The 17,298-nt window shown below is 38.6% G+C and overlaps 4 protein-coding genes across 7 annotated transcripts; 2 read left to right on the top strand and 2 right to left on the bottom strand.

The window, feature by feature from the left end:
- Positions 1-111: 111 nt before the first annotated feature.
- On the top strand, positions 112-4,272 carry LOC112199259. Its single transcript, XM_024340300.1, has 8 exons — positions 112-523; positions 626-1,306; positions 1,420-1,454; positions 1,512-1,816; positions 2,125-2,501; positions 3,161-3,697; positions 3,750-3,894; positions 3,984-4,272. Exons 1-8 carry the CDS (start codon positions 112-114, stop codon positions 4,270-4,272), a joined length of 2,781 nt encoding a protein of 926 aa, XP_024196068.1.
- A 177-nt stretch (positions 4,273-4,449) lies between these two features.
- On the top strand, positions 4,450-5,040 carry LOC112199258 (uncharacterized mitochondrial protein AtMg00810-like). Its single transcript, XM_024340299.1, has 2 exons — positions 4,450-4,711; positions 4,823-5,040. Exons 1-2 carry the CDS (start codon positions 4,450-4,452, stop codon positions 5,038-5,040), a joined length of 480 nt encoding a protein of 159 aa, XP_024196067.1.
- A 1,484-nt stretch (positions 5,041-6,524) lies between these two features.
- Positions 6,525-10,344, bottom strand: LOC112198237 (septin and tuftelin-interacting protein 1 homolog 1). The gene is made up of 2 exons (XM_024339321.2): positions 9,812-10,344; positions 6,525-6,926 (listed from the first exon to the last, which is right to left on the bottom strand). The coding sequence occupies exons 1-2, from the start codon at positions 10,186-10,188 to the stop codon at positions 6,530-6,532; spliced, it is 774 nt and encodes a 257-aa protein (XP_024195089.1). The 5' UTR covers positions 10,189-10,344; the 3' UTR covers positions 6,525-6,529.
- Positions 10,345-11,985: 1,641 nt separating this feature from the next.
- On the bottom strand, positions 11,986-16,809 carry LOC112197416 (O-fucosyltransferase 1). 4 transcript variants are annotated; one of them, XR_002935665.2, is made up of 10 exons: positions 16,652-16,809; positions 16,387-16,561; positions 15,502-15,580; positions 15,351-15,421; positions 15,166-15,254; positions 14,029-14,152; positions 13,641-13,924; positions 13,276-13,405; positions 12,350-13,070; positions 11,986-12,230 (listed from the first exon to the last, which is right to left on the bottom strand). XR_002935665.2 is itself a non-coding variant. In XM_024338069.2 (9 exons), the coding sequence occupies exons 1-9, from the start codon at positions 16,657-16,659 to the stop codon at positions 12,468-12,470; spliced, it is 1,563 nt and encodes a 520-aa protein (XP_024193837.1). In that variant the 5' UTR covers positions 16,660-16,809; the 3' UTR covers positions 12,271-12,467. The 4 variants fall into 4 exon arrangements, 1 of the variants encoding a protein (XP_024193837.1); XR_002935666.2 differs by lacking the exon at positions 16,652-16,809 and having other exon boundaries at positions 15,502-15,593; positions 16,387-16,525; XR_005809811.1 differs by lacking the exon at positions 16,652-16,809 and having other exon boundaries at positions 15,359-15,421; positions 16,387-16,443.
- Positions 16,810-17,298: the final 489 nt, after the last annotated feature.

Here is a 17,298-nt window from a genome sequence, read left to right as displayed (position 1 = left end):
GAAAGTTCATATTACATTTGCAAAGCAGCCTTCTTAGTCATTTTGTTTTATCTGGTATTTACAATTGGCATCAAAGCGGGTTCTAGATTTTTCTAGTAGATCACAGTGACGATGGAACAATCACGAGATAGAGCTGGTGGTGGATCTGTTAACAGTCCTCCATGGTTTGATGGAGGATGTGAAAAGTATACTCAATGGAAGATATACATGAAATCATATTTGTATGCTCAAGATGAACATGTATGGAATATTGTGGAAAATGGCTGGAAGACACCTATAGTTCCAGCTAAAGGTGAGGGTTCGTCTGCCTCCATTCCTAAACCACGAAAGGATTGGACTGATGAGGAAGTACGTGATCTTCAAGCTAATTTCAAAGCAAAAAATAGCATCTTTACTGCTCTATTTGAACGTGAAAAACGTGAAAAGCTGAGGATCAGTCATTGTGATACTACAAAGCAAGCTTGGGATCTGCTGCAAACTACATATAAAGGCAACAAAAAGGTATGTGCACAAAAACTACAAGGTCTGATTTATGAATTTGAAACTATGACTATGGGAGATGATGAAACCGTGGATGACTTTCATGGTAGAATTTTAAAAATAATTGGTCAATGTCGTAGTCTAGGTGCCCCTTTTGATGAAGATAAGGTTGTTAAGAAAATTCTTAGGGCCTTGCCTGAGAAGTTTCATTCTAAGGTCACTAGCATTGAGGATTCTTTTGATATTGATGAATATCCACTGGATGAACTTATTGGAAATCTCAAAACGTATGAACTAAGGCTAAAACCTGAAAAGAAATCCAAAGGTGTAGCTTTCAAGGCCGTAAAAGGGACAGAAGAGGAGGATGAACCACTTGACCTTGCTCTTCTGACTAAAGAATTCAAAAATTTCCTTAGAAACAAATCTTCTTCTCGAAATTTCAATACTCCCAAGAAAAACTTTGTCAGTAGTGGTAGCAGTGATAACAATGCTAAAAGTGGGAAAGGAAATAATTCTGGAAAAATTAAATGCTATGAATGTGGTGGCCATGGCCATATTTCTACTGATTGTGGTAACAGGAAGCATGGAAGTAACAATAACAAATCTCTTCTCTCGACATGGAGTGATGATGAAACTCAAGAGGCTGAAAATGTAGCTTTCGTATCATCTTTCTCACTTGATTCTGAAAGTGATGAAAGATTCTCAGATGACGAGACCACTATTTGCTGCAAACAACTCTATAAAGCATCAAAAGCCACATTGCTAAAAAATGCAAGCTTGGAAGATGAAGTTGAGATATTAAAGGCTGAGAAAGACAAGTTGGAGCGTATGTGGAGGACTTATCAAATCACATGGGAACAAGAAAAAAACAAGCTTACAGATGAATTACACAGTCACAAAAGGACAAAGATTCTCAGACTTGGAAGAATGAATGTGCAGAGCTCAAGAACAAAATCAAGATGCTTGAACTTGAGGTAAAAGGACAGCGTGCTTTAAACTTGAACCTATTAACTGAAAATGAATCATTGCAGGAAGAACTGAAGTCCACTCAAGAGAAGTTCACAAAGTTTGAGATAAGTTCTGGAACTACATCAAAGTTATTTAGTTCAGGAAAAGCCCATCATGATACATTTGGACTTGGATATTCGGGAGAAGGTTCCAAAAGTACATGCTTTGTGAGAGAAACGAATCCAGTAGTGGGGCAAGGTGATTCAGTCACTAAGGTCATCAAGGACACTACCACAAGACCCAGGACAAAAGTTGACAAGGAACCGAAACCTCTTCAGAATGTCACTCAGGTAAGGATGGACCAGGAAACTTCAACTGGTCAGAACAGGTACTCAACTTTTAGATCTTTTATTCCTACATGTCACTACTGTGGTAAATTGGGACATATTAGACCTAGGTGTAATGAGAGACTTATATTTCCCTTATCTGGAGAAGAAAAGCTGTCAGTAGAATCATTCATTATGAACTCAAAGAACAAAAAGTCCTTATTAATAAACTGACTGATTTGGTCACCAAGGCAAACATGCACACTGTGAATAAACCTATCTAGATTAGAAATGAATTGAACAATTACTCTCATAATCACATTGATTCATCTAACCCCATTAATGCTAATTGTCTTATGGCATGTGTAAGTACATATATTACTTCATCACATATTGATGCAACCTGCCTGGTAGCACTGACTGCCTTGGCAGAAAAGCGAAAGGATTTCTGGTATATGGACAGTGGTTGCTCCAAACACATGACTAGTGACAGGTCTTGGTTTTCTTCATTTCAAGATGAATGCACCACGGGCTCAGTTACTTTTAGTGATGGGAGGAAAGCTAAAATTCTTACACGAGATCCTGTCAATACTCAAGGAATTCCTAATCTCAAAAATGTCTTGTATGTTGAAGGTTTAACTGCTAATCTAATAAGTGTCAGTCACTTGGCTGATGATTATGAGGATGTTTGGTTCAAAAAGCAAAGATGTGTGGTCCTCGATAAAAAGGGTGAAAATATTATGGGAGGTAAGAGATCACCAGATAATTGTTATCACATTCAAGCTAATGAATCTCTGAATACATAGGCTTCCTTCTCTGTACAATCTGCTAAAGAGACCTTTGAAACATGGCACAGAAGATTGGAACATGTGAATTATCAGGATCTGCTCAAACTATCCACCAAACAATGTGTTAGGGATCTACCAAGTCTGAGTGGTAAGACTGACAAGTTATGCGGAGGATGCAAGACTGGAAAGCAACCAAGTCTCCCCATAAGGCAATAAACTCTACAACTACCACTAGAGTGTTGGAACTGCTGCATATGGATCTTATGAGACCAGCTCAAACAGAGAGCATTGGAGGTAAGAAATACATGCTAGTTGTAGTCGATGATTTTTCCATGTATACTTGGGTTAATTTTCTAAGAGACAAAGCTGAAACTTGTGAATCCTTCAAAGGATTAAGTCAGAGAATGTTAATTGAAAAACAATACACAAATATGTGCTTGATAAGAGTAAGGTCCGATAATGGCACTAAATTCAAAAATGCTGCTTTTGCTAACTACTTTCATGAGTTAGGTGTTTCTTATGAGTTTTCAGCTCCCATCACTCCATAGCAGAATGGAATAGTTGAACAAAAGAATAGAGTGCTGCTGGACATGGCAAGACTCATGATACATTCTGCAGGTATAAGCACAAATCTCTGGGTTGAAGCAATTAGCACTGCATATTACACTATCAACAGAGTCTTCTTGAGACCTAGTACTGAACAAACAACATATGAGCTGTGGAAGGGTAAGAAACCTAACATAGGGCATTTTCGTGTTTTCGAAATTCCATGCTATATCTTGCGAGATCGAGAGCAACTAGGTAAATTTGATGCAAGAAGCAATGATGGTATTTTTCTTGGATACTCTGTTAATAGTCAAGCATATAGAGTTTATAACAAAAGAACTAAAATTGTTATGGAATCTATTAACATATCTATTGATGATCATTATATTAGACAGGCGGATGTTGATGTAGATACATCTTCTCCTTCAAGCTCAGTCCCACAAGACATGTCAAAAACTGATGAACAGGAAGAACATGTTGACAGCATTTTTAAGCCAGCTCCTGTAATAAGAAGAGGGTTCAAGCAAGTCCAGAAGGATCATTCCAGTCAAGATGTCATTGGAAAATTGTCAGATGGTCTCAAAACTAGGAAGCCAACCAGCTACACAGGTGAGTCTGAATGAGGTAATTCAAGAAAATGTTTTGCTTTGTTTTATTACAGAAAATCTGATCACTATGAATATTATATCCCAATGTGGTTTTGTTTCTCTCATTGAACCAAAAAATATCAAGGAAGCCTTGTTGGATGATGACTGGATTAGAGCTATGCAGGAAGAGTTAAATCAATTAACTAGGAATGATGTGTGGTACTTGACTAGACCTGGAAATTGTAATGTAATTGGCACTAAGTGGATCTTCAGGAATAAGCTAGTGATGAAAAAAGGAATGTAATCAGGAACAAAGCTAGGTTAGTGGCTCAGGGTTACTCACAGGTTGAAGGTCTTGATTTTGATGAAACTTTTGCTTCTGTTGCTAGATTAGAATCTGTGAGACTGCTTCTGGCTGTAGCCTGCCATCTAATAAGATTCAAATTGTTTCAAATGGATGTTAAAACTGCCTTCCTGAATGGGATACTGCAGGAAGAAGTTTATGTGGAACAACCTCAACGTTTTAAAGATCCACATAATCTGGACCATATCTACAGACTCAAGAAAGCTCTGTATGGGCTGAAGCAGGCTCCTTGAGCCTAGTATGAGAGGTTGTCCACTCATCTTGTGAAAAAAGGGTATACAAGGGGCTCTGTCGATAAAACCTTATTTGTCAAACAAGTAAAGAATGATATTATCATTGCCCAAGTGTATGTTGATGACATTGTTTTTGGTTCTACATCTAAACATTTTGTCAAAGAATTTCAATCAGTCATGGAAAGTGAATTTGAAATGAGCATGTGTGGTGAACTAACCTTTTTCCTTAGATTGCAAGTTAAGCAGCTTGATACAAGTCTATTTCTCTCACAAACCAAATATGTTGAGAATCTCATCAAAAAGTTTGGTCTTCAATCCAAAAATGTGGTCAACAATCCCAGGAGCACCACTACAAAGTTGAGCGATGATCCGAATGGGAAATCAGTTGATTCCATACTCTACAAAAGCATGATTGGTTGCTTGTTGTATCTCACTGCCAGTAGACCTGATATCTCCTATAGTGTGGGAGTGTGTGCTCAATTTCAAGCTAATCCTAAAGAATCTCACTTAGAAGCTGTCAAAAAAATAATCTGATATGTTGCTGGTACAGTTAACTGTGCTATTTTCTACACCTTTGACACTAATGTGGAGATTGCAGGATATTGTGATGCTGACTGGGGAGGGGACTTGAAGGACAGAAAAAGCACCTCTGGAGGCTACTTCTTCATTGGAAACAATCTTGTTGCTTGGCACAGCAAGAAACAGAACTGCATTTCACTGTCTACTGCTGAGGCTGAATATGTTGCAGCTGGGAGTTGTTGCACGTAAATGCTCTGGATGAAGCAAATGCTCAAAGATTATGGAATTTCTCAAGGTAAATTGGCTATCTTTTGTGATAATACAAGTTCCATAAATATCACCAAGAATCTTTTCAACACTCTAGGACTAAGCACATTGATCTCATATATCACTTCATTAGAGATTTAGTTGAACAACAAATTCTTGAATTGATTTTGTCCTTACTGACACTCAACTAGCTGATCTTTTCACTAAGCCACTCAACACTGCTAGATTCGAAATGTTAAGGAATGCTCTTGGCATTTGTAGTAAGGTTTAAGGATGTGTTGTTTCTGTCCAACTGTCAGGAAGTAAAGTAAGAACTTAGTGTACTTTGACCACTTCCTTTACAAGTTGTTCATATTTTTAGTTTACTTTTACTACTACCATGTCTTATTCTGGATAATGTTTTTGTACTCTCTTCTTGGTTATCAGTCAGTCATGCTTATCTCGCACTAGCACATATAACTATAAGTGGTGGCATGTTATTAGATCAGAGGGATAAGCTTTTTGGTATAGTTGGTGAACTGAGTACAACTTAACAACACAAGGTCGAATGGTGTTACAGTTGCCTTTTCTCAAAGTAATCAGGTCTTGGTTGTGGTGAACTTTCCAAGGCTTGTAAGAACTGAGGCTAGGCCGGTGCTTACCAAGGAGAAATTCACAAGGTCGAAACTGCCTTTCTCAAAGTAATCAAGTCTTGGTTGTGGTGAACTTTCCAAGGCTTGCAAGAACTGAGGCTAGTCAGGTCCATAAAAGAGGTTTATTATTGCATCTACAGGCAGTCACTCGAGGTACATTTCATCGAACATCCTTGTTATGCTTAGTACTCTAAGATCATTTGATCTGGGAGTTACTGAGATGTCCCTCACTACATGAGTTTGAACTGCACTTCCTAAATTGACTAACACGACCACATAACTAGAATACTCAGTTCACTGTCCTCGCTGAACTGTCTTGCCCTCTCTTGTCTATCTCCAAGCTCCATTTATTTTCTATGTTCAATTTCACCACAGCCTTACTGATTGGTCTCTGGTTTTGAGTTCAAATCCTGTTTGTTGATGGAATACATCATGGTTACTTCTTCTAACTGGAATAGACATGTGGGTCACTGTTTGCCTCAAAGCACACATTTTGTAATAAATTCTATTGTAAATTCATTTCTCAACTCTATTTGATTTCAGTTTTTTTTTTTTTTTTTTTTTTTTAAGAAAGAAAATTTCAGTTAGTATTATCATGAAGATAACTTCTAGCTTCTAATAATGATTCAAACCAATAACCAACATACTTGAATACAACTAGAAAAACATGATTTCATTCGTAACTATATCGGACAAAATTTCAAAATTACACTCGGTAGCTTAATTACACTTCAAAATTTCAAAGTCCACATATCGGACCTTTTGCACCTGACAATTGATGAAAGTCCAATAGCCTTAACTTCAGAACTGAACTTTGTTCTGTTTTTTCACCACGTAGGCTACATGGCTAAGATGCACCTGGAGCTGGTACCTTTCAAACTCAGGTTCTCAAAGTCGGCCAAGATTCCATCAAGAGGTCTTCTCATATCAGCCATCACGTTTCCCAGCAAATCGACACCTTTGGTAGTCGTCTTCTTCTCCATGCCGGTGGCGGCGGCACTGGTAATTGCCTCATTAGGCTGCTCGTTGGGCTTGTGTTCTTCCACTGTACTAGTGTCTAGGCTGCTTGGTTTTTTGGTTATTTCTGTTTTGCTCTTCTTGTGATCATTGTCACCAGCAGCGACACTTTTGTGCACCACCTTGGCTTTCACAAACGATGTGGGCCGCCGCCGCAGCTTAGTCCCCTGCTTGTAATCAAAACCAAGACCTTCATTTTTGGACCTCAATTCGGCTTCAATACTGTGATGCCCCAGAAATTCGTAATTATTTTCCGAGGATTTTCCGGAATTAGTTTTATAACTATTGGACGGTTTAGTGGCTCATGGATGGAGCGGAAGTGTTTCGGGCGAATAATTAATTGAAGAATATGGTTTTAGGGGGGTTGCCAAAGGTTGACTTTTTATTCGTTGGGATTCTCCGAAAACTTCCTTCACGAAAGTTGTAGAGCGCGTCGATACGAGTTCGTGGACATGTGGAACACGAGAATCGGAGTTCGTATGAGGAAGTTATGGCTATTGGAAAAAGTTTCCATTTTAGTATATATAGGAAAAAAATCAGAAAATATTTTCATTTTCCTCATTTCCTTTTCCGGAAGCCATTTTTCTCTCTCTCTTCTCTCTCGTCCGCGCCCTCTGAGTCGAAGATTTTCGACTGACCCGACCCGAACCCGGCCGACCCGACCCGGATTTTCCGGCCAACTGCGGCGGTCTCTGGCCGTGAAACTTGGTCAGCAGGTTCGCCTCCTCCGTCTGGTCGTCCCTGTGGTGCCCTCTATTGCCGATTCATCTCCACGGCGGCGCTGCAAGGTGGTGCAGCCTTGTGTTTTCGGACCCGGCCGGAAAACTCAACTCCGGTGACCTCATGACTTCAGGCTTCTTGGGTTGAGTTCAGAACAAGCTCGCTGATCGATCCTTGGTGTTTGTTTCGACCGGTTTACGTGAAAATTCGATCAACTCAGTTGGGATTACTGTTCACGGCTTGTGAGGTAGTTTTCGACCCTTTATGCTTGTTTTCTGACTTCGAGCTAGTTATGAGTATTCACAAGCATGCTTAGATGAAGAACTTTGATGTTGGGAGTTTTGTGAAATATTGAGTTTTGGCCGGTGGCGGTGCGCCTCCGTCTGTGGCGGCGTTCCGGCGGTGTTCCGGCCACTTAAGGAACTGTTTTTGGTATTATATATGTTCTACTCGTTGATACGAGCGTTTCAATATATAATATGCAAATTTTGGAGTTCGTATGGAATTGTTATGATTTTTGCAATTTCATACCGATCGATTATTCTATCCGTGAGGATTTGAGCGTCCGATCGACTTGTGGTTTGGTCACATCGATCGTGGACGTATTCCAGAGACTTTGGGAGGTCTCGGATGTGGTTTTGCCTTGATTGGCGCCACTTTGGGGATTTTAGTTCAAAACAAGGGTTTCGGACTTAAATCAAATGTGAATCGTTACTGATTTTGATCATTGGTGATTAGGTGCTTCTAAAGGTGAATTGGACGAGTTGTTGGTGATAGTGTTAGTTCGGTTCTGTATAGAAGACGCAGCGGGAGTTTCGAGATGAGTAATCTCACGAAGTTCATTCACGAACGGGAAATACCCTTATTGTTTTGAGAGTTATTTATTAACTGCAAACTATAGATGGTATTAGCGGCATTTCTAAGTAGATGGCTATGTATGTGTATATATATATTATGGGATGTATATATATACATACGTATTCATGTATTAGTAGATATATGTTTGCGTGAAATATATATGTTTTGGGTGGTTTGTGGATTTGTGAAAACAATATGCATGAAATGATGCTTTTTATTGTTTTGGGGTGAGGCTTTTGGAAAACAAATGACTTGTGGAAATGATTGATTTCGATTTGTTTTGAAAAGCGTTGAGATTTGAGAAAAGTGTTGAGATTTGGGTATGAAAACAATAGGCATGAATAGATGCTTTTTATTGTTTTGTGTTATGGCTTTTTCAGAAAACAATGATTATGGAAATGTTGATTTCGATTGTTTTCAAAAGCGTTGCGATTTGTGTAACATTTTGGGTCCTGTGCGACTCCTTTAATGTTTTGCTCCAAGGGACATTGCGGCCCGAGGATCGAAGGTCTGAGACCTTGGGCAGAATATCAGGTGACCACGTCTTTGGCCGGACGAGTGGTTACGTTTTTCAGTTAGAGCTCTAATCTGTCTGCCATATAGGTAATTCATGGGGTAACGGGAATTGGTTATTTACAACTCATGACATTACGTATTTTTAGGGAACAAGGTGTGAGTTGCTTCCTTATTAATGGTTTTTAAGGGGACAAGGTGTGAGTTGTTTTCCTTATTAACGTTTTGATAGAAATCAAGGTGTGAGTTGCTTTCTATGGTACGATTATGGTACATTTGATAGGAAACAAGGTGTGAGTTGTTTTCTATGTTTTACTGATAGAAATCAAGGAGTGAGTTGCTTTCTATGTTTTATTGATAGAAATCAAGGTGTGAGTTGCTTTCTATGTTTTATTGATAGAATTCAAGTGCGGGTTGTTTTCTATGTTTCGTTTTAAAAGGAAACAAGGTGTGAGTTGCTTTCTTTTATTTCGATTTGAAAGGAAATTAAAGTGTGAGTTATTCTCCTTCATTTCGTGTTTTAAGGAATCAAAGCGTGAGTTGTTTTCCTTATTTTTGGCGTGAGTTGTGTGTGGTTTGAGTTACTCATACGGGCTTGCAAAAGCTTACCGGGTTTGTTGTGTGGCAACCCGGTGCACTATTCAAACGGTGTAGGGGTTAATCCTGCAGGTTAGGATAATCGGGGCTGAAGCTGAGGTAGCGCCTTTGCAGCTTTACGGTAGGAAGCCATTTTTGTAACTTTACCGTCGATAAGGACTTCCGTTGTATAGTTAACTCTGAGCTACATTTACGTTTTATTTTGTTGTTGACAATTTAATTCGTATGCTTGTGTAATATATAACTCTATGGATGAGTGTATATTAACTTTGAGGGTTCAGGGCATCAATATCTGTGTAAGTTAAAGGGAAAAAGATTCCAGGTATTTTGTATTGATGACTGGACGTTCACGCATATATAATTATGGGGTTATATATATATCGATTTTCATGTGTGTAAAATCAGGGGCGTGACAAATACCTTCCTCGTTTTTGCCGAGTCCACGTCCGTTATAGCCCATCTTCATCTGCAATTTCATGCCGATGCCCTTTGTGTGTTTCTCGAACTCCCCAATATTCAGATCCCCACCGTTGTCATAGGGTTTCACGGCGGATCTGACGGGCCTGGTGGGCTCCGCGGCGAGCTTGGTGGATGAAACGACGGCGTTGCAGCCGCGGTCTCGCCTCATGCGTTTTCTAGAGCTGCCGTTGTCTCCTTTGTCGACGTCGTGGTCAGAGGAGGAGAAAGCGAGAACGAAGATGCGGAGATTTCCTTCCGAGGTCTCAACGACGCGTCGGAGATTGTTCTCCTTGCGCTTGCGAGAAAGGCGATCGATTTCAGATCTCAAATCCATCGATCTCAGATCTGCAGAGCCTCTCGTATAAACCCTAAAAGAGACCGAGAGAAATAGAGAGATTCAGAAGAGTGAGAAAAGTAGAGAGAAAACCCCAACTCTTCCTCGCAAAAGCGAATTGACGAATTTAAGCAACCGAGAGAGAGAGAGAGAGAGACAGAGGAAAAAATGAAGTAGAGAAAAAATGGAGACGCGTTCCGTATTTATAGATTTGGAGAATCCAGTAACGAAGCTATTAAAATAATAATAAAAAGGGGAAATTCCCTGTGAATAATTGCGTGGCTTATACGCAGGACTTGTCATTGGGCCTACTGGGCCTGCACAGCTGTCAATAGGAGAAGGACCAATCGGGTTTAAGGTTTTAAATCCCAATTCGAATAGGATTGGATTAAATTGAGCTAATTTAGGGCAGAGATCGCTATTTCATTCTTTTACAAGCCAAATTGGACAAGAGAAATTTGGAATACACTCCCTCAATTACTCAATGCCACTCCCATAGTTGTTTGTCTCATTTTTTCATCAAACTTTCACCTATACCCTTCATTAAATAAATAAATGAGGAAAAAACTTCTTTTTTTAAATCTTAACTCTTTTTTTTTTTTTTTGATGACCTTCACAAGGAGGAAAAAATTGATGCCTCTAAGATTTTATCAGATTCAATATATGTCAATATCTTCATGATTTATATAGTCATGACATATTAAAATCAGTAAAACCATGGCTCAGTCGGTTGTTTTGCAAACGAAGTGATTGATGATGATGTATTCTTGTATCCAAGATATATTTGATGATTTTATAACCTCTTTCATTATGTTTCGACCAATTTGATTACTTGCTAGTTCTTCATGTGAACTACAATTATTTCATTTATCATTAACGTTCATGTATGATCTTGAAGAGAGGTCGATTGTATCATGATCAAAGACGAGGAGAAAATTTAACCTAAAAAAAAATATTTAATTATTATTTTGCTATATAAAGCATTTAATGTTCAAAAAAAAAAACATTTAATTCTTATTTTATTTTTGTAGATTGTTTTTTGTTTATTTATTAATAAGGGGCATAGATGAAAGTTCGACGGCAAAGAAATATAGATATTTGCATTAAGTAATTGGGGATGTCTTCTCATCGGAGAATTGAGAGCAGCAGCTAAAGATCCAATTGATAGAGGAAGCGCCATAGAGATTAAGCAAGGACTGGACCATGTCGAATTTTGCGAATTCCGAAAACAAAGTAAATCAAGAGGAAGGAGGTGACCTCCTCGGAGAGAGAAATGATGGAAGTGGCTGAATGCAGGCGAGATGTGAATCTGATTGTGAAAACAATGAGGGAATATGAGCCGCAACTTGGAACAGAAATGTGACAAGAAGAAGTCCAGACAATGTTTCTACGTGCGGCCACCTGAAGAACGAGAGAGACCTGTCTTTGTGTGCACACCTCAGTTACCAGAGAGAAAGTGCAGGAACCGGAGAGAATTACTGTAACCCACTCCTGAGACCTGAGGACAATACCAAAACCACTTAGCAAACTAGCAAACTTACCCTATATAGTTTGGTTTACTAATCAATGTCTTTAGTTTGGTTTACTAATCAATGTCTTACATGGTATGTTGAATTTCAATGATGTTTGATTCTTTGGAAGTTTGAATTCAATCTCTATGCAGAGTAATTATGAACAATGGAAACAGAAAATTAAGCTGAAGAATAATGGGGTCATTGATCTAATTTTGATCCTCTATAGAATAATGGGGTCTCCTACTCCCCACTCAATCATCATTCTAACAATTTTAGACATCAATTTAGATTTTCAAAAACTATATTAAAGTGAATAATACAATGCGTGTCAAATCTAGAATGAGTATACCAAAGTAATAATCCAATAGTGGATTTTGGTAAAGCGAAGTAATACTATACGATGATCATTATACAAAGAGGTCGATCAAATATTGTCAACTTGCCCTTCTCTTTGTCCATACTGTGAAGAACAGTGATATAAACCCAGAGATAAACTCAACCCTACCTCCAAATGCCCAAGATCAAAGCCTGTTGCAAATAACCAAAAGATGAAACCAGAAAATCAGAATTTACTGAAAGCCATCACTTGTTTGATCTAGAAGAACATCAAAATATACCAGTGTCGAAAGCACGAATACAATGATCACCTGAAAGGCAGAGCATGATTGTAGAAACCCATTCCTTATCCTTAAGGCACACAGGGGTTCAATAATCTATAGTATGGGGAAGGAGCTATCAGCAACTACAAATCCTGAGGTTGTTGTATCATCTCTCTCTAACAGATGTTGAATTTGATTCCGGATCATCGTTCTCTTGACTTAACTGGCTGTTCAGAATTTCCAAAACATTATCTGGTGGACATTTATCTGCCAGATTCTTTGGAGATGTTTGGCAGAAGCATTCTGGCCAAGAATTTGTATAGAAAGACTCTGGTGAGATCCGCTTGTGAGGGCCGCCAAGGTTTGTTTTTAGCATCACTTGCCTAACAGCTTCTTCGAAACCTGATTTTCGTCCTTTTTCACGATCAATGAAGATTGGAGCAAGGGCTTTTCTATCAGGTCTAATTGTGGTCCGGAAACCATAATAGAGGCGGTGTCCAAGGAGATTGTTGGCAAAGTTGCTAGGTCCATCATATGTAGGCATAAAAATATCAGAAAGGAGACAAACCATGTAATCCACTGCAGACCCTATTAATCCCTGGGTGTTCTCTGGTAGCTCATCTGAGTGCTCCACAGAACTGTGGTTCTCAAGGTGAGGGAACAAAGCACGGAATGGTTTCATGAATCTCTCCCCACCAAATAGTTCACCAGCAGCTAGGTATATCCTGGTAGAATTGTTAAATTCCATTGCGCGTAAAATAAGACCGACCTGCATAGAAAATGGTCATACTTTAGTACTTGTGAAGAGGAAATAGCATCTATGGCCTGCTATCACAAAATGGAAAGCAAAACATAACAAGATAATGATACTAAGTATTATCCATCCGGGGTGATGTTATATTCTTGATGTCCAACATCAAAACAAGTTTCTGGACCACATAGCCAAAAGAACATTAAGAAGAAGACAATATCACCTCTTCTGGAGTTAATGGGCATTTTCCGATTGCTCTTCTTTCCTTATAAACAAGCTTCTTTGGTGCAAAATTTTCATTTCGATACTTCTTCAAAATCTCTTGCTCTTTTGGGTTAAAGATATCAAAGCACCTGCAAAACCATCATACCCAATGATATACTGTTGTCAGAGCCATTATCTCTCAACCTCTGAATTTCATTCATGAACTAAAAAGATATCCCTTGTCTGGATATGCAAGCTAAATAATTGGAATGACGTATAGAAAAATAGTCTAGTCAGTCTATCAATCAATAATAGAAACTAGTAAATGAGATAACAATAAAGGTAAAAAAACCTGTTTGGTCAATTAATGTACCAAAATCTTACCCAGCAAATGCCAGCATATCCATCTCAAAACGAAGATGTATAGACATGAAGTGACCTTGTGTACGGAGCTTATCAACTATTGATTGACTTAACTTCATAATATTTGGCTTAAATATCAGAGCATGATAGTTAACCCTGCACCTCAGCCGTTGGTACTCGGCGTTGTCAATTTCTTCCGCCAAACGATGTGAAAAGGGAGTTAGATAGATAGCCCCATGCTCCTTCATTTTCTGAAGAGCATCTGTAGTATACCAACTGATAGGAGCATCTCTTGGTGGTCGGAGCTGAAACAAGGTTTAGAGGAAGAGAGAGTAAATACTTCACCTATTGAAAAGTATAGTTGATTTCCAATTATAAAATGTAATGAAAACAAATATGGACTTTATACCTGTACAGCTTTTATCTTCTTGGTCTTCCCATTTTTGCGAATTTCAGGCATCTTTTCTACAATATTTACATCAAACCTTAATGACTTGATGAAATGCTCAACATCATAGATTCCCTGAAAACCACTACACGTGGTAAAGATAACATCACTGAGTCAAAATCTTTGAATGATTTATACTGTTTATACAACAAGTATGAAAAAAGAACAGAGTAGACACCTTACTCACAATTCCTCAAAACAAAATCCTTTCTTTGTGAAGTTATTTATTGTTTATGATGTTTTAAGAAGTTGAAGCGAGATATTCATATGACCATGCCAAAGGTTCTGCAGGATTATGCATTCATGCATTAATTTTGCATATTTAATTTACCATTTACCAATTTTTAGCCAGGTTCTTGACATAAACTGCTATACATTATTTAGAGCAAAGAAACTAAGATGGTTGCATCTATTAACCTCTTGTGCCCCACTGAACAGTAGACAAAGACAGCTGAGCTATCCTACATATAGACCAAAGAGATCTCTTCTTTTGGTATACTTGAGACTTCAAATTCAGGGAAGAAGATCATTTCTGATGTTAGCCCATCTAATGAGCTTTTACATTTCCAAGGGAACAAAGTTCAACTTTCCTAATCTCCTATATCCTATTTAAACCTGTAAGCACTGTAACTCAGAGCTAGAGAACTCAAGCAGAGGAATCAACCTGTGTCAACCTGTTTCCCAGAAAATATTTTGATTGGTTTGTAACTATTAAACTTCTCTCATACAAGTCCCAAGAGAAGAGTGTTCCTAAGCTCAACTAACAGAATAAACTGGAAAAGTTTAGGCCATAGATGTTTATATGATGTAAGCTTTAATTACTTCATTCCTATGAAGAAATTCTATCTGAAAGAGAAAAAAAAATATATGCAACCAATTCCTCCTTGATAGCCAAACTATACAAACCAGTAACTAGGGAGACCTACTTTATGGGATATAGCCTTGCACCCGTCACAGTTTTATCTATCTCATCCTTCTTGGTTTAATAGCCTCAATCAGAAATTTACAAACTCGTAGTTCAGGAAAAGGAATTTGAATGTGCCAGGTGAAACAAGATCTCTAATGTTAATTAAGGGTTACAGAACAATTGAAAAATACCTGTCATCATGCCAAAATGAGTTTGCATCCAATTCCGGCAGCACAAGGGTAGCGTTCATTATTCTTGCTGCCAGAACTGCATTACAGATCTAAACCATCCAAGAGAGGACAGAAAATATTTACTTGTAAGAACAGGAGTGAAATATGGAATTACAGAAAATAGGGGAAAATGAAAAGATACAAACCGCAGTACGTTGTTGATTGAGACCACCATTACAGCGCACACGTAGGTAGCCGTTAGTCTCGCTTGGTGGAGCTGCCACAAAATAGAAGCATAAGTGCACTTGTTAAATTTTCTTTAGAAGTACAGAATTCATCAGCAAAAGAATGTCATACGAGGCCAATCCGATCGTGGAGCTGATGACGGCCTCCAACCTCCAGAGTCAGCACTTCTCCAAAGTTTTTCCAAATTGATCTGCATATGCATGCTAAGAGAATTCAGAGTCTAAGTTTCAACAAACAAGTAGAATACAGTTCCACTGTTTTGAAAATTCTATTAACATAAGATCATCCACCTTGTATGAAACTTTCAAGACACTTTTGAACAGGAAGAAAGAGGTAACAGCCTAAACACGTTCTTTCTTCCCTATTGGAGACTTCTATAATTATTCATAAGCTTCTAATGAGTATAACTTCACTCCAGTCTCCCTCTCACCCATTTTTTTCTTCACCGGGGCCACCACAAAGTACACCCTAGAAAACTCCTAGTAACATTGAGATGCTGATTTATCCTCAAACACATCTCACATGGGTACTTTGGAATTCAGTTCTTTTATGTCCTTTTTTCTTTTTCATAGATGTGACCAGATTAATTTGTATGAAATTATGTTTTCTTGATTTATATAAACTTTGAACTTCTCCTAAACCAATAATTTTGATCAACCTCTTAGAAGATATTGCATCATCATCACTTAATTACATCCTTCATTAATCAGAAATTTCAACAATCTCATCCTTACCAATGATACTACTCAGTTCCTCCACTACCAAACAACCTAGGGATTATTTGAATGCTACCAAAGATCTCAACTAGCACTTAACAACTACTTCAACATGATAGGCATACCTAGCAACCTAATTCAAATCATTCAAACACTAATATCATTTTAACTTACAGACAACCGCATTAGGGTTCCAGGCATGGAAAATGTTCATAGAACTAATCACAGAAACCTATAAACACAGACGGCAATTCTGGAAATCAAAATTGAAGGCACTAACCTCAGAGCGATAGCCAGATCCAGCAGCACCGCCACTGGTGGAGGCGGACGTAAAGAGCAAGGACACGGTGCAGATCAAGAGGACGACAACGGCGAGCAATAGCTTCCCAATCTTGGCCTTCACACTCGCTCCTCCTCCCACTTGCTTCGCATGCTGCCGATTATAAAGCCCCGCTCTGCATCAAAAATCAATTTCAAAAAATTTCAGATCGTTTTCAGTTGGCTTTTGCCAGAAATGTTTAGAGCCGGAGTGAAAGTTTAGCCACCTTCGCATTGCTTCAGAAGTTGAGCTTCTCACTCTTCAACTTCCACTTTCTTTAATCTCGGTGCGCCCTGAATCTCTCACGAGAGTCCCGACTATATATTCGTGTTGGTCGGGTCGGGTCGGGTCGGGTCGGTTCTATTATTCATTTTTTCTATTTATGAAATGACAATTTTAGGGATCCTACAACATTCAAAACAATAATGCAAAATTGGGTTTGTGCATTCTTGTCTTATACTGAATTTGATACATGTCGATGCTGATCGATTACTTTCAGGGCACGTTTACTTACTTGGAAGGAAAGGGAATGATTACAGGGTAAAAGCATTCCTGCGTTTACTAACACATAAAGGAATCGGAATGATTCCGGGTAAAAGAATTCATGCGTTTACTAACACATGAAGGAATCGGAATGGATGTAGGTCTCACCTCCTTATCAGGAATCGATTCCTGAATACTTAGGAATTCGATTACGAAGGGGGGAGATGAGTTTAGGAATCATTCCTCCGGAATCAATACCGATTCTTTTCTTCTCTCATTCCACTTGTCTCCGATTCATGATTGTTTTCCATTCCAAGTAAGTAAACGTGCCGTCAATTCTTGCATAGTTTGTATTGAAACCGCATTTTTCTATCCGAACCCGAAATCAAA

The sequence above is a fragment of the Rosa chinensis genome, chromosome 4, assembly GCF_002994745.2.
Source record: "Rosa chinensis cultivar Old Blush chromosome 4, RchiOBHm-V2, whole genome shotgun sequence".
Taxonomy (NCBI): domain Eukaryota; kingdom Viridiplantae; phylum Streptophyta; class Magnoliopsida; order Rosales; family Rosaceae; genus Rosa; species Rosa chinensis.
Note: the sequence above shows the minus strand (reverse complement) of the source record. Positions and strands in the feature narration are given on the sequence as shown.